At 43.9% G+C, this 16,331-nt stretch overlaps 1 protein-coding gene across 2 annotated transcripts in view; it reads right to left on the reverse strand.

Annotated features, from left to right (window-relative positions):
• Positions 1–2,555: 2,555 nt before the first annotated feature.
• The window catches only part of LOC115018965 (dachshund homolog 2-like), a 32,525-nt gene continuing 18,749 nt past the window's right edge, over positions 2,556–16,331 (reverse strand). Inside the window, exons 3-12 of one of the 2 annotated variants that reach the window (XM_029448250.1) lie at positions 15,553–15,663; positions 8,488–8,613; positions 8,247–8,401; positions 7,937–8,090; positions 7,402–7,455; positions 6,912–7,057; positions 4,946–5,081; positions 4,757–4,864; positions 3,750–3,809; positions 2,556–3,143 (exon numbers count right to left, since the gene is read on the reverse strand). In XM_029448250.1, coding sequence (XP_029304110.1) covers positions 3,106–3,143; positions 3,750–3,809; positions 4,757–4,864; positions 4,946–5,081; positions 6,912–7,057; positions 7,402–7,455; positions 7,937–8,090; positions 8,247–8,401; positions 8,488–8,613; positions 15,553–15,663 — 1,088 coding nt within the window. In that variant the 3' untranslated portion in view covers positions 2,556–3,105. Of the gene's footprint in view, positions 3,144–3,749; positions 3,810–4,756; positions 4,865–4,945; positions 5,094–6,911; positions 7,058–7,401; positions 7,456–7,936; positions 8,091–8,246; positions 8,402–8,487; positions 8,614–15,552; positions 15,664–16,331 lie in introns of both variants that reach the window. The other variant, XM_029448249.1, reaches the window with a different exon arrangement.

A 16,331-nucleotide genomic window follows, 5' to 3' on the forward strand; every position in this document is an offset into this window, starting at 1 on the left:
GAAATTTCAACGGTTTCTGAAAGCTGAGACTCTGCGCTTTACGGCATATATCGACTTATTACGGTAACTTCACTTACGGCCCTTCCGGGAGCCGCGAAACAGCGCCTTCGTTGTGAGCGAATACACACACAGCGCTGGAGAGACACAAACAACACAGCGGAGAAATAGAGCCGGAAAACAGCGGATTGAATTCAAATGGAAGCAAGACGGTATGTAAATTAACACTTGTATTGCGTGGTGACTTGTTTAGAGCAGTGTACCAAGTCTAAGATTGTACTAGGTGTGTAATTGTACTTTATATGCGGAAATGTGCGCGTCTTCTTCAAGTAGCCTGCGTCCTAGCAGAGGCTGTGTGCAGGCTGGAGCTGGAGAGGAGGAGGTGTTACCAGAGATCACAAGGTGTCACCAGTGATCACATTCAGGCCTGTAGATAGAGCTGTGGGGATGCTGGATGATCTGGTGATGCTGTCAGACACAGAAGTCCCTCACCACATCACACCACAAGATGGCAGACTGAGGCAGAGCCCGATGATGGACCCCAGGTGTCCAACCCCCTCTCGATATGGGAAACCCAGCACCAGGTGACATTTATTCCCACTTTGATGCTGCAGTTTTCAAACTCCTCTCTGAATACACAAACAAGAATGCAGCCAAAAGCCTGGAGAGAGGGAGACAGTTCATCTGGACTGAAATAACTCCAGAAGAAATTATGAAGTCCACAGGCATGTTGCTGTACATGTCAGTTTTGGACCTGCAGAAAGATGAGCAACTTTTGGTGTAAGCAAACCATTTTCCATGTGTCATTCCCTGCCACTGTCATGTCCCCAGACTGTACAGGACAGTTCATGGCCATTTGATCTAAACTTCATCTGAGTGACCCAGAGAAAACAGGAGCAACAGGAACAGTCACTGGCAGTACCACCAAGACCTCTGCATGTGAAGGGACACTCAGAGAGGAGAGAATTACCCTGTGTGGGGAAAAACGCCTGGACATATTTTCCATTTTATGGCCTGTTTTTGCTGATGTAAGAGTAAAAGACTCAAAACATTTACTGGATATAGTTGTATACATTTCAAACTTCAAATGTAACATGTTAAATCTCTTATTCATGTACATTTGCTGTGTTTTCTGTTCACTAAACCACTAAACTCAAATTCCGCTTTTGTGTTTCTCTTCATTTTAAACTGTTATTACACTCTCATAACATGCAACAAATTGTAAATGACTGCCAGATATGGAAAGTTCCAGGTATTGTTGGAAAATGGGCAACAGCACTTACTCACAGGACATTTTCTGACCTTTTTATCGTCAAAATAAGCAAAAAAGTCCAGGACGAAAATGTTGAGGCTTTTTAGGCTTAGGTGTTAAAGGGTTAAGAGTTTATTAAGGAGTTGTTCGACTCCATGATGTTAGGATTCATGTTTTTCAGGTTTTCCTTTGTTTCTTTTTATTAATATCAGGGATTCTACAAACTAGAACAAAGTTCAACTTCAGATTAAGACTGAGATTCTGTTTACAAAGTCAACATCAGCTGATTAAGGTGTGTGTGTGGCAGTATGTTTGTAATAATTAGTGTTTGTTGATCTCGTTAAGGAGCGTCTGTTGTTCAGGAGCAGCTGAGCTTGTTAAGGCTCAGCTGCTCGTTAAGAGATCAAACTGTTTGTTGTTGACAGAAACGTGTTTAACTGACGGACAACTGGATTTATTAATCCTCCAAATTAGCATCAACAGCGCTAACGAGTGTTTGTTAATTACCGCGTGTGTGTGTGTGTGTGTGTGTGTGTGTGTTGACGGACAGCCCGACTGATGAATATGGAGATGTTTCTGAAGATGCAAACGAGGCCTCAGTGCCCCCCCAATCCCCCCCCCCCCCCCCAGGAAGTTCTTTTTTCAACATCAAAGACAAAGTTTGACTGCTTTTGTCTTTTAATTTGATGAACTGAATATTTAATATTCAGGTGCTGCAGACTTTATATTTTTATTTAGAACTTCAGGCTCAGTTTAAATATAAAAGCGTGAATGACGTGAGCCATTATATATAGCTAAACATTTGTAGTTTAAAATTCAATACAAACATAGAACCCAAATGATGAAACAGCCATTTATATATAAATATATATATATATATATATATATATAAATAAATATAAATATATATATAAATATAAATATATATAAATATAAGTATATATATATATATAAAGTCACATTCAGCACATCACACACACACACGCAGTTAGGTGTGTGTGTGTGTAAGGCGATGAAGCCAAAAGGTGACCTGAAGTTCTCATTTACTTAACTGGGTCGCTGTGGAACAAAGTGTGTGGAGAGAAAACTGGGCTAAAACACAGCAGGTTAATGTCAGCACACACACTCCATCACTGCAGAAAGGTCAGAGTTAACTGTGTGTGTGTGTGTGTGTGTGTGAAGAACAAAGGAAAACAGCCAAAAGATGAATTTGAGTTCTAAGATTATTTCTTGTTGTTTCTGTTCGCTGTGAAACCTTTCGATTAATTTACATATAAAGGAGGCAGAAGAAGTTTTAAACATTTTAATATCAACAGATTTTAGTGTTTCAGGTTTAATTAAACAGGAAGACGAGTTATTAAACAAACTGCAGTTTAGATTCAAACATTAACACTTTCTCTTAATGAACAGCGCAGAATGATAGAAATCAAAAATGTGATTCTTTAATTATACAAACTCGTTACAGCGTCGAGCTCCTCAAACATTTACATTTTAAAATAATAATAATAATAAAACAGCAGTTTATTGAAATAAAAACAGAACTACCAGCTGTTACTGCTGCTTCGTTAGGGGCCGGAGCTCATTAAGCAGACCACGCCCCGTCTGTGACGTCAGTACATGCTGTGGTTCTTTACTCGTTGAACCTCAGAGCTCGTTAAGTTGCTTCACTCGGCAAAATCAGAAAACTTCTTGATTATCTTTCATAAAAAAACGGAAATGTTTCAGCAAAGATATCTTTGTTCGTCCCCAACGGAATCGCGATTTCTAAACTACTAAACACGAAAAAGAAAAATTGAATACATGTGACTCCCCCCACAGGTGTGATCCCCTCCCGCAGGTGTGACTCCGCCCCTCCTTCAGAAGAGCAGCGGGGGTTTGATGAAGGGTCGATTCTCTGCAGAAAAACAAAGGTTTCAATTTAATTCAGTTTCATCTCAGATTTATTTTTGATCCAAAGAAAAACAAAACTAAATCCTGTCTTCAGTTATTGACCTGTCTGTGTCCTGCAGGACAGACAGACAGATTCCACCTGTCTGTGTCCTGCAGATGCTCAGGCTGTTTGTCTCTAAGAAGAACTTTTAAAAATAAATGTCTCTCAAGTGAAACTGAAAAAAACATCAACACACACACGTCGCTGCTTTGATGAATGAATCTTATTATCATGTCACACACACACACCGTCCATGTGTGTGTGTTCTGCTGTGTAGTTTGTGATTGTGTGTGTCCACTGTGAAATTGAATCAAGAAAAAGCGACACATTATTTGAAGTGACAGAACGTCTGCAGACGTTTGATTCATTAATCTGCAGATTATTAACGGTGTGTTCTATAAAATGTTCAAGATATTCACTTTCATATAAAATGGATTTATAAGAAAATAAGAAAGCAAATTTCATAGCGCAAACTGCTGTTGGCTGTTCATAATAATAATAATAATAATAATAATAATAATAATAATAATAATACTGTATATAAAATATAAGATGTGTGTTTTCAGTTACCTTGAGCTGCAGAGTTCTCCTGCTGTTTGTTCTCCAGTTCACTGTCAGGAATCACTGCATCTGAAACACACTCCACGTTAGCACCATGCTAATGTAGGTTAGCACCAGTGTTTCCCCCGCCAACAGAACCCAGCGCTCTGCCTGAAATTCAAGGGTTTTTTTTTTTCCCTCGAATAAAAAATATATTATTTTTTTAATTTTCACATTGACAGGTCTCTTTTATTAAATAAACTAAACGCTGATGCTATTGATGTCATTAATGTGCACGTTTCAGTTTGTACTGTCTACTTTGCGCATTCACATTCTCTCCTTCGCTCCGTTTTGCGAAGGGCGGGGCTTCGCAGCTGACACACACACGTGCACACACACCTACAGGGCGGAAGAAAGGACAGGGGAGAACTAAATAGAAACCGCACCACGCACGTGCACGCAATCTCCCCGCGCCACGCCACGCATCCCTGTGCTGTTAGCTAATGTTTGTTAAACTAAAAATGAGAACAACAATAACAAACTCACTTTACATGGAACACTTTACATTAACTATAGAAAAAACGTACGTACTTGTACTTTACTTAAATACTTTCGTTCTGATTCATACTTTACATCACATTACAGTTCATTTATCTGACGCTTTTGTCCAAAGCAACAATAAATACAAACAATCCTGAGGATAAAACGCCGAACAGAAAGAATCCTGCAGGAACAGGTGAAATCCTTTAAGTGCAGAACAATAACTTCAAGCTTCATACTTCTACTCGACTACATTTTAAACATAAAACCAACAATTATCTCATAAAATACATTATCCAACACTATAAACCGATAAAACTAGCTCGTTAAAATATTTCATGTAAAAGTACTATAAATAACAATAATTACATACAGTAAGAACTTTTACTTTACTTGTGTACTTTAATTAAAGTGCAGGTTTGAATATTTATGATTTTTAAACTCTTTGTGTTGTGGGACGAGGACAGAAATAGAAAGAGTAGAAGAAGAGTGATGACCTGTGAGCGCCCGCTCCACCTGCTCCCTGCGCCGCGACTCGAAGTCCAAGGCGTCCTGAAGCTTCCTCTTCGCTTTCTTCTCCTTCTTCAGCCTCTTCTGGATCGACACTGACGACAACAGACCATAATAATAACACAACAGACCATAATAATGAGACTACAGACCATAATAAGTGTCTGTTCGCTCACCTCTGGTCTGCAGCTCGGAGCTCAGCTGTCTCTGCAGCGTCTGTCTCGCGTCCTTCTCTCTCTGCAGCTCCAGTTTCAGCTCCTTCCTCTCCAGCTGGCTGTGTTTGTCCTGAGAGCGAGCGCTCTGCACCGCCACCTTCAGGAGACCCTGAGGACACGCAGGGTTCATCAGGCTGCGACACGCTACATGATACTGTCTGTAGTTACGTCTCTACGTTATTGTGTTTACGTTGTTTTGTCTACGTTATTGTCTCTATGATAGGTCTCTACAGTATCTTGTCTACGTTATGTCTCTACGTTATGTCTCTACGTTATGGTCTCTACGTTATGTCTCTACGTTATGTCTCTACGTTAAGCCTCTACGTTATGTCTCTACGTTATGTCTCTACGTTATGTCTCTACGTTAAGCCTCTACGTTATGTCTCTACGTTATGTCTCTACGTTATGGTCTCTACGTTATGTCTCTACAGTATCTTGTCTACGTTATGGTCTCTACGTTATGTCTCTACGTTATGGTCGCTACGTTATGTCTCTACGTTAAGTCTCTACGTTATGTCTCTACGTTATGGTCTCTACGTTATGGCCTCTACGTTATGGTCTCTACGTTATGTCTCTACGTTATGTTTCTACATTATCGTCTCTACGTTATGTCTCTACGTTATGGTCTCTACGTTATGTCTCTACGTTATGGTCTCTACGTTATGTCTCTACGTTAAGTCTCTACGTTATGTCTCTACGTTATGTCTCTACGTTATGTCTCTACGTTATGGTCTCTACGTTATGTCTCCAGGTTATGTCTCTACGTTATGTCTCTACGTTATGGTCTCTACGTTATGTCTCTACGTTATGGTCTCTACGTTATGTCTCCACGTTATGTCTCTACGTTATGTCTCTACGTTATGTCTCCAGGTTATGTCTCTACGTTATGTCTCTACGTTATGTCTCTACGTTATGGTCTCTACGTTATGGTCTCTACGTTATGTCTCTACGTTATGTCTTTACGTTATGTCTCCAGGTTATGTCTCCACGTTATGTCTCTACGTTATGGTCTCTACGTTATGGTCTCTACGTTATGTCTCTACGTTATGGTCTCTACGTTATGTCTCCACGTTATGTCCTCTACGTTATGTCTCTACGTTATGGTCTCTACGTTATGTCTCTACGTTATGTCTCTACGTTATGTCTCCACGTTATGTCTCCACGTTATGGTCTCTACGTTATGTCTCCACGTTATGTCTCTACATTATGTCTCCACGTTATGTCTCCACGTTATGGTCTCTACGTTATGTCTCCACGTTATGGTCTCTACGTTATGTCTCCACGTTATGTCTCCACGTTATGTCTCTACGTTATGTCTCCACGTTATGTCTCCACGTTATGTCTCCACGTTATGGTCTCTACGTTATGTCTCTACGTTATGTCTCCACGTTATGTCTCCACGTTATGGTCTCTACGTTATGTCTCCACGTTATGTCTCTACGTTATCTCTACGTTATGTCTCCACGTTATGTCTCCACGTTATGTCTCCACGTTATGTCTCCACGTTATGTCTCCACGTTATGTCTCTACGTTATGTCTCCACGTTATGTCTCCACGTTATGTCTCTACGTTATGGTGTGTTCACTCAATATATGCTCATTTTTGTTTGGTTAAATTAATTACAGTTCATTTAGCTGACGCCTTTGTCCAAAGCGACGTACAAAAAATGCTATAAATAAGCCAAACCAATACAAGTGCAACATACAAAGAACAGTTATTTAGTTTTCTTCATTCCTCGAGGTGCAATCGAAACAGGTGAGTTTCCAGTCTGTGGCGGAAGGTGTGAAGACTGTCTGCTGTCCTGACATCAATGGGGAGGTCGTTCCACCATTTTGGAGTCGATGCAAAAAACGGCAATAGCTAAATCTGTTAAACCTGGTTTTTCACTTTGAGTTCGGTGAGAACAGCATTATCGTTACTCTGTCACCTGTATGTTGGTCAGCAGCGTCTCCATGGACGACAGACCCTCAGCCAATAGGAACGGAGCGAAGGCGGGGCTTGGGTGGTTGTTTGAGGTAAGCGGCAGCTTCTCATAGGTTGGTTTGAGAAGGGGGAGGGGCATTAGGCTGTCATCTGCAGGTAGAGAGAAACGTCAACAAACAACCTTTAATATTTAAAGAGGTTTTACAAAAGGTGGAGAAAAGCTTCCTGTTTGTATTGTTCATGATCTGTGTGTGTTTCTATTATTTATCATTATTATATATATTATTTTTTGATCTTCCTTCTCTAACACTTCTCACACGTCACCAGGATAAACTGTGTCACTGGTGATGAAGAGGAAACTCGGCTCCACAGTTTTTAACAGCATGTTAGAAAACAAAACATTTCTGAAGCAGAAGTCAGAGAATAAGAAATGTTCTGAGTCGGTTTGTTAATAAAACACGCAGCTGTGACCGTCTGTCCTTAAACCTGCTCACCTTTTCCCTTCAGCAGCTTTTTAAAGTTGTTGTGTCGCTCTGCGATCTCCACGTCTGTGGATCACAACACAAGTTATTCTCCAGGGAAATGCAGGATTATAATCCAGTGTTTCTGTCTCTAGACGTCTGCTGCTAAAGACGGCGAATAAGGGCCGTTGGCCATTGTAGTTAGAACATTAATTCATTACAGAGTCGGGGAGGAAGTTAATGTGGTAAACTTCAAATAAAACAACTTGAATATTCTCTGAGTATAAAGTCAGTCAGTACATTTTCAAGAAAAAAGTCAGAAATTCTGAGATTGAAGTCGCAAAATTGGTTTAAACACTTTAATCTGGATAATTCTGACTTTCTCCTCAGAAAATATCTTCCACCTCAGGCTCCATAATTAGTATTATTCTTACCTACAATGTCCCGAACAGACGGGCGCACCTGGTGCAGCAGCTGTCTTCCCCGTTGGACACATGTTAGTATATTTATTAAATATCATAAAAATATATTTTTTTATCTACAAAACGTTAACGTTGTGTGTGCTGACCGAGCTCCGGTGTGTATGCTGCAGGAGGAGGCGAGGAGGAGGAGGAGGAGGAGGAGGAAGAGGATCTGGAAGGGGATCGGCTGGTTGGCTCTCGGGGGCGGAGCTCATCGTCATTAAGGGAGGGGCAGGGGGAGGGGCTTCCAGGAGGAGACTCCTAAACACAGAGGAGAGTTAGCATTAGCACAGTTAGCATTAGAGCTATTATCAATAGCACTGTTAGCATTAGCTCTATTAGAGCATTAGAGCTTTTAATATAGGACAGTGTCAGTGTTAACATCAGTGTACTGTTAGCATGGTAGCTTGCTGTCACCTTGCTGTCTTCTGTGTGAAAATGTGACACGGCGGCCATGTTTGCCAAACCGCTCAGATGACTCATCTGGTTCATTGCCATGGCGATGCTGGCAGGGGGCAGGCCCACAGGGAGGAGGGGGTGTGGCATGACCATAAAAGGAAAGTCCGACAGACCTGAGGATTCAGAAGTATGCTACGATGCTAAGCTAGCAATAAAAAAAGCCATTTAGTTATCCAATCAGAGCAGAGCTGTGACTCACGGTTGGCCAATAGCGCGCTGTGTTGCTGCAGAGTGTTGAGATGCAGAGAGGCCGAGCCAGCAGGAGGCGCTGCAGCCGAGGAAGAGAGGAGGCGCTGCTCCTTCTCCCATGATCCTTCACTGCCTACTGCAAGGGGGGGCGAGGAGAGGAGGAGAGAGAGGAGAAAGTGAGGAGAGAGAGAGAGGAGAAAGACAGAGAGGAGAGAGAGGAGAAAGAGAGAGAATAGAGAGGAGAAAGAGAGAGAGAGAGGAGAAAGAGAGAGAGGGGAGAGAGGAGAAAGAGAAAGAGAGAGAGAGGAGAAAGACAGAGAGGAGAGAGAGGAGAAAGAGAAAGAGAGAGAGAAGAGAGAGAGGAGAAAGAGAGAGAGAGAGAGGAGAAAGAGAGAGAATAGAGAGGAGAAAGAGAGAGAGAGAGAGAGAGAGGAGAAAGAGATTTTTTTTTTGATTTTTCAAAAACACTTTATTTACATATTCTTAAAACAAACAGTTTACTCATAAAGTGTAACGAAAAATCATATTATCATATCAAAAAATATATATTTATAAATAACAACTCTATAAATATATAAAAATTATCCAATAAAAACCTGTGCAAAGTGTAAACATTCATTGTTCACAGTGCAGATAATATTTTTAAAACACCAACGTTCTTTAAAAGTGTCGAGATCCCCGGTATGTTTGTGAAACCTAAAATCGAGCCAGAGTCTTGCCCTGATATTGCACAGCCACACTGTCTTGGCCTCCTGCCCCTCTCTGTTCTCAACTCTGTTTTTCCTGCTAATGTATATGGCCATTTTTGCCTCTCCCGAGAGGAAATTTAGGAGCTGCCACTTTTCTTTGTTGTCTTTTTTGTAGGCAGCTCCCATGATAAAAACACTCTCGGTAAAAACTACGTTAAAAAGACTAAAAACCAATGTTAAAAGAGAGAAGAACTCTGTGAGTCTCTTACACTCAGTAAAAACATGGAATACAGTCTCACGCAGGTTGCAGAAAGGGCATTTGTTAAAAACAGCGGGATTAATAACGGCGATAAAAGCGTTACAAGCGATGGCACCATGTAAAATCCTCCACTGGAGGTCGGCTGTCCGCTTTTTGAGGGGAGGTTTGTAAAAAGACCCCCACTGTGGGCTTGGTCCACTTCCTGAACCCAGTCTGTTGCTCCACACAGTGAAGGGTCTGCTGCACAGGCCTTTCTTGTGGATGCTTTTGACACAGTTCATATATAGAGTCTTTTTGTCGGCTCTGTGCAGCGTCAGTCCTGCCGGGTTAATGACCTTGAGCAGGGGACCGGTCAGTTCTCCCAGCCCTGGGCTCAGGTTGATCTCTGGAAAAGGGTCTGCTGGGTCTGGAGAAGCCTTCCCGTCACTGTAGTCTTTTATTATTCTTTTCTCCTTCCCCGATAGCCTCTGGTTCCACAGCTCCAGAATCCTCTCAGCCACTCGAACGGAGGTCAGACCCAGCAGCAAGCCCAGGGCTCGGGCATCACTCAGCGCCGGCCCCACTGCATCCACCAGTTGCTGCAGGCACAGGGTTCTGGACCTGCAGAGCGCCACCATCAGGCTGGGTGTGCTGCTGCTGCTGACGTCCAGCCTGGCTCTGTAAATTAAAGGCTCCTTCAACAACCAGTGCAGAGAGTCCGACATTGGACACCTTTTATGATTAAAAAGGGCCCAAGACTTAAAAACACCCTGATAAAACGGAGGCAGCCCATTTAACTTTAAAAAATTAGAATCAGTTAAAAACAGAGCAGCATCCAGCCCCAGGTTATTTACACGTCTGAGAATGCAGCTGGTCACATCTCTCCACACCAAATCAGCCGGGCCGGTAAGATATTTTTGTAAAAACTGAAGTCTAAAAGTGGCTGTTCGGCTGGCCAGGTGGACAAGGCCCTGTCCCCCCTCCTCTCTGGATAAAAACAGCACCCCCTGTGGCACCCAGTGTAGACCATCCCAAAAAAAATCTACCATTTCTTTCTGCAGTTTTGCTAAAAGGCCAGAGGGAGGGTCTACACAGGTCAGACGGTGCCACAATTGGGATGCTACAAGGTTGTTTAAAACCAAAACCCTACCTTTAAAAGACATCTGAGGGAGCAGCCACTTCCACTTGGAAAGCTTTCCCTGAATCTTTTCTGTGACGTTCTCCCAGTTCTTCTGGACAATAATTTCTTTTCCTACAAATACTCCGAGATATTTCAGGCCGTCAGTTCTCCAGGTGAGGCTCTGGGGAAGAACTGGGAGACCGCCACGCCACTCCCCGACAGCGAGGGCCTCACTTTTCTTCCAATTTACCTTCGCTGCCGATGTTACACTAAAACTATATCTGTTAAAATGTCCGCATCTCTCTGGCTTTTAATAAAAACAATAATATCATCTGCGTATGCGGATAAAAAAAATCTGCTATTAAAACCAGGTAAAACCAGACCTTGTAGGCTGGAGCGTATTTTGCAGAGGAGAGGTTCCAGGGAGAGCGCATAGAGCATCCCCGACAGAGCACAGCCCTGCCGGACCCCTCTACACACTCTAAAAGGAGCACACAGAGTACCATTAAACTTCAGCACACTCTCAACTTCACTGTACAACACCTTGATCTTGCCTATGAAACCAGCGCTGAACCCAAACTTCTCCATTACTTTCCAGAGGAAGTTGTGTTCAACGCGGTCAAAGGCCTTTTCCTGGTCTAGAGAAATCAGACCAGTATCAAAGCCCAATGAGCTGGAGACCTCCAAAACATCTCGAATTAGGTAGACATTGTCTACCATGGACCTGCCGGGCACACAGTAGGTCTGGTCCCGGTGGATGACCTGCTCCATAGCCCCCCCCAGCCTGGTGGCCAGAGCTTTGGACAGAAGCTTGTAATCCACACACAGCAAAGACACAGGGCGCCAGTTTCCGATGTCCTGCAGGTTTCCTTTCTTGGGCAGGAGCGTTATCACGGCCCTGCGGCAGGACATCGGCATGGAACCAGAGGCCAGACTCTCGTTAAAAACATCTAAAAGATCTGTTGCTAAAATGTCCCAATATGCTTTAAAAAACTCAACAGTGAGGCCGTCGATGCCGGGAGCCCGCCGTCCTTGCATTTTTTGCAGAGCAGCCTGTAGCTCCCGTGTGGTCAACGGCCCCTCCAGCTGTGAGTTGGTTTGCTCTGCTACCTGAGGTAGTCCCCCTAAAAACCCCTCTAAAAACGTTTCCTCCCCCTCGTACTCACTCGAGTATAGGGAGGAATAAAAACTCACAGCCCGTGTTCTGATCTGGCTTGGTTCCGTTATCTCTTGCCCTGTGACTGAGAGCAGTGAGTGGATTACCCTCTTCTGTCCGTTCTTCTTCTCCAGGCCGAAGAAGAAACTGGATGGAGCATCCATTTCGGTGGCGTTTTGGAACCGGGACCGGACCAGTGCGCCCTGGACTTTAACGTCTAGCAGGTCGGCTAATGCCATTTTTTTTGCTTTGAGGATTTCAATATATCCTCGATCTCTTGTGGACTCACTTATTTGTTCTAGTTCCACTATATCACCCTCCAGGTCTTTCATAGATCTGGTGATGTCATGTGTGACATTGAGGGTGTGCTGCTGACAAAGCATTTTAATTTCAGTCTTACCATGGTCCCACCACTGCCTAAGACTGTTAAAATCACTCTTCCTTTGCCTAAAAACACTCCAGAAATAAATAAAAGCTTCTCTAAAATTTTTATCAAATGTTAAAACTGAGTTAAAGTGCCAGTATGCGCTTCTTGGCAACACATTTCTTATAAAAACATTACATAAAAGCAAAGAGTGATCGGTAAAACCAACAGGTATAATATTACACATTTTAAAAATGTTAAAATGATGTTTAAAACAATAAATACGATCTAACCTGGCAGAGGAAATCCTATTCCCTCTGCAGTGGGACCATGTGTATTGTTTAGCCTCTGCGTTCATCCTCCTCCATACATCCACCAGACCATGAGAGCGGACCAGCTGCCTCAGAACATGCTGGGACGCTGGATGCGGCTCTGCGTGGTTCCGATCTAAAACAGCATTTTCTGTACAGTTAAAATCCCCCCCCAAGAATAAAAAATCCTCCGAGGCACAGCTATTTAAAACATCATTAATTTTTTGTAAAAACAACTTCCTCTCTGCACCGATTGTTGGGGCATACACATTTATAAAAACAGCATTAAAAAGGTCAAACCGGGCTTTTACTAAAAGCAACCTCCCCTCGATAAAATGCTCAACCTCCAGTGAGACTGGAGTAAAAGATTTGGAGAAGAGGAAGCCCACTCCTCCACTAAGAGATGTGTTGTGGCTTAAAATGACTTCCCCTTCCCACTCCCTCCTCCAGTCTATCTCGTTAGAGCCGTTGCTGTGCGTCTCCTGTAAAAAAAGGACATCAATGTGTTTTAATTTTGCAGTTTCATAAATTTGTGTCCTTTTTTTAAAAACTCTGGCTCCGTTCACATTTAAAACACCCACTTTAAAAGTATCCATGGCTGACATGTTAAAATAAGAAAAAATAAAAACAAATTAATTAATTAAGACCCCCATCATCACTGTTTATTTGTTTTTTTACTTTAAGCACCAGTTTTTTTAATCTATAAACCTCCTGCTCAATGAGGCCAGACTCTTTTTGGCTCATATGGAATCTGCTTGAGCTAATAAAAACGAGTAAATCCGGAAAATAATCCTCCACTTTTACTCCGTGTTGGTTTTTTGTGTGTTGGAGGAAAACTTTCAACATTTCAACTGAGTACATTTTTGTTTTCTGGCTGTTGGTCAGAGTAAAACCAGGGATGTCGCTGCTGTCTGACACACACTCCTCTTCACTAGCACTGTCTTCTGCCTGTCCCTGCTTCCTGCCTGTCTGTCCTTCCTCCCCGACTTTACTATTCTTGGCATCACTGGATGCACTCTGACTTTTCTTTTTTCGTTTTGTGGCAGGTTTTGTTTTTTTAACCTCTTCCTCCATCTCTGCCTCTTCTACCTGCTCACTCCACGGAATCTGTATTTTTTCTGTCCTCTCTCCTTCTACACCACCCATTTCCTCAACTACATCGCCCGCTTCCTTTTCCTCTTCTGTCCTTACCTCACTCACCTCCTCTGCCTCACTTGCCTCCTTTACCTCTCCTACTCCTACTACACTCACCTCCTCTGCATCCCCCCCCTCTTTTGCTACATCACTTACCTCCTTTAAATCTTCTACTCTCATCTCACCAACCTCCTCTGTACCACCTACCTCTTCCCCACCACCCATCTCTTCTACAGCACCTATCTCCTCTACCTCTTCTCCTCCCATACCACCTGACACCCCCTGCACTTCCTCTCCCTGTTTTTTTGTTTTTTTTTCCCCATTTTTTTCCACCACACCAAGTGAATTAACACCACCTATCCCGTGTACAAAGCTGGACACAGCAGCTGCGCGTCCTGGCGCGGTGCGTGGAGCGGCCACCGGCCGCCCCAGCGGAGAGCCCTCCTCCGAAGCCGCGGCCTCTCCCGGCGAAGAGCCCCCCGCCGGGGGAGCGGCAGCCGCTCCTCCAGGATCAGGCGGAGCTGGACCCCCGCGCTTCGGACAGGCTCTCGCGGTGTGTCCCTCCTCCCCGCAACCAAAACATTTCATAACCGATGAAGTTGCAAATAACACGTATTCATAATCATCTACTTTAACGTGGAAGCGGAGGTTGAGCTCCGCATCTCGGTTATTCAGTATCATATATAGCTGTCTTCGGTGAGACACTACGTGCTTCAGCAACTGAGACTTACATCCAGACAGAATCTTTTTTACCGGGGAAACAACTTTCCCGTGTCTGGATAGTTCTCTGCTGAGAAACTCATCGGTTATGAACGGAGGGACATTTGATATTACCACTTTGGTTGCGGGCAGAGTGAGTGGCATCACCTGCACAAACACTCCGCTCACCGTAATACCTGTCTCGATGACGCGGTGCACCCGCTCCACCTGGTCCAGGAAGATGACAACTGCCCCGTTCATCCGCGCCAGAGACTTCACACTGCCATGTTCGACCTTGTCTCCCACAGCTAACCCGATCTCCTCAACGCTACACGGGAAGCCGGCTGATATTTTGATCCCGTGCTTCCTCGTTAGCTTGGTATAGTCTCCATTTGCCATGACGTCAGACGCCGGCCGGCAGGACACCGGCAGGAGAAAAACACCCAAGAGCACCCCGACTATCCACCCAAACGAACCAAAAAGTAAACTAAATCAAACTGTCACCAATGAACTAAGTTAAATCAAAACCCATTATTAAATAAAGTAAGAAAAAGAAAGTATCAAATTAGCACCTGCTCAGCGTCTCACTCACACAACCAAACTCCCAGCATGCACCGATAGAGAGATAGAGAGAGGAGAGAGAGAGAGAGAGAAGAGATAAAGATAAAGAAGTGAGGAGATGAGAACAAAAGAGAGAAGAGAAGAGAGAGGAGAAAGAGAGAGAGATAGAAAAGAGACATAGAGACTAGACCAGAGAGAAGAGAAATAGAGACGATAAGAGAAAAGAAGAGAGAGATTAGCTAAAAGAGACCCTATCGTTAGACTCCCGATCATCTCCTCTAGAGAGAATCTCTCTGATATCTCTCCTCTTCTCCCTCTTCTCTATCTACTCTCTGGCCCTTCGCTTCCTCTTCTCTCTCGCCTTCCCCGAGCTCTCTCTCTCTGTCTCGCGCTTCTCTCTCCCTTCTCTCCCTCTCCCTCTCCCTCCTCGTCTCTCTCCTCTCGTTATCTCCCTCTCCTCTCCTCTCTCTCTCCTCCCGCTCTCTCTCGCTCTCTCTCTCGCCTCGTCTCTCTCCCCTCTCTTTCCTCTCTCCCTCTCCTTCCCTCTCTCTCTCTCTTCTCCCTCTCTCTCCTCTCCCCCCTCCTCTCCTCTCTCTCTCCTCTCTCTCTCTCGCTCTCGCCTCTCGCTCCTCTCTCTCTCTCTCCTCTCCTCTCTCCCTCTCTCTCTCCTCTCCTCCTCTCTCTCCGCCTCCTTCTCCCTCTCTCTCTCTCTCTCTGCTCCAGCGCCTCAAGAAGAGAGAGAGACAAATAAGTTTGAGGTTCAAAAACTGACATCATTGAAGTTGTCATGATGCGACACATACCCGCGTCGTCGTTCTCCAACTCCGTTTTGTTGTGATCGCTGTTGCCGTGGAAACCCATCATCCTCATCTTCTGCAGCTTCAGCGCCTCGGTCATCGCCGCCGCCGTCAGACCTGCGGACGAGTCTCAGTTTATAAGTTTGCAGTAAACGCGTATTTTACGTACGTCTCCTCGAGCTGCGTGACGTACGAGCATTTATTGATATATTCGGTACGCGAATCAGTTCCACACGAGGATGAATCGTCTCTTTGGGTTGTGCTCACGTAAAGTCTTAAAATAAAATGTTACACATTTCTAACAGAATCTGTCGCTGCAACAACAAACAACTTGCAGTTACATTCACACGTTAATTAGCATTAAGTGCAGTGTGCTATATAATATAATCTGAGTTATAAATGTGCACGTAGTGATTATTCTTCTGTTTCACTGTTGAACTCTTCATCATGTTTTATCTTCATGAAGGTAAACGTCCAAATGTTGTGCACAAGTTGGTGATTGATCAATAATTAATACCTCAGCAGCGTCTCAAGTGACTCTGCTCCCTGCAGCCACACGGCCCAATTAATGGCCTCCTCTAATTAATTCAATTAGTATTAACGAGGGACTCCTGCTAACGAGCGGACAGCGCGCCCCCCGCGGCTGGAAAACACCAAGTTTTTATCCTTTTGTTCTCTCGCTGCAGGAGCTTCTGAAACTGGAACATTTAGTGTCAGGAGACACCGCTGTTAGCTTAGCTTAGCACAAACACTAGAAGCGGGGGGGAAAGTTAGCGCAGCTCTAT

This window comes from Cottoperca gobio, chromosome 14 (genome assembly GCF_900634415.1).
Source record: "Cottoperca gobio chromosome 14, fCotGob3.1, whole genome shotgun sequence".
Classification (NCBI taxonomy): Eukaryota; Metazoa; Chordata; class Actinopteri; order Perciformes; family Bovichtidae; genus Cottoperca; species Cottoperca gobio.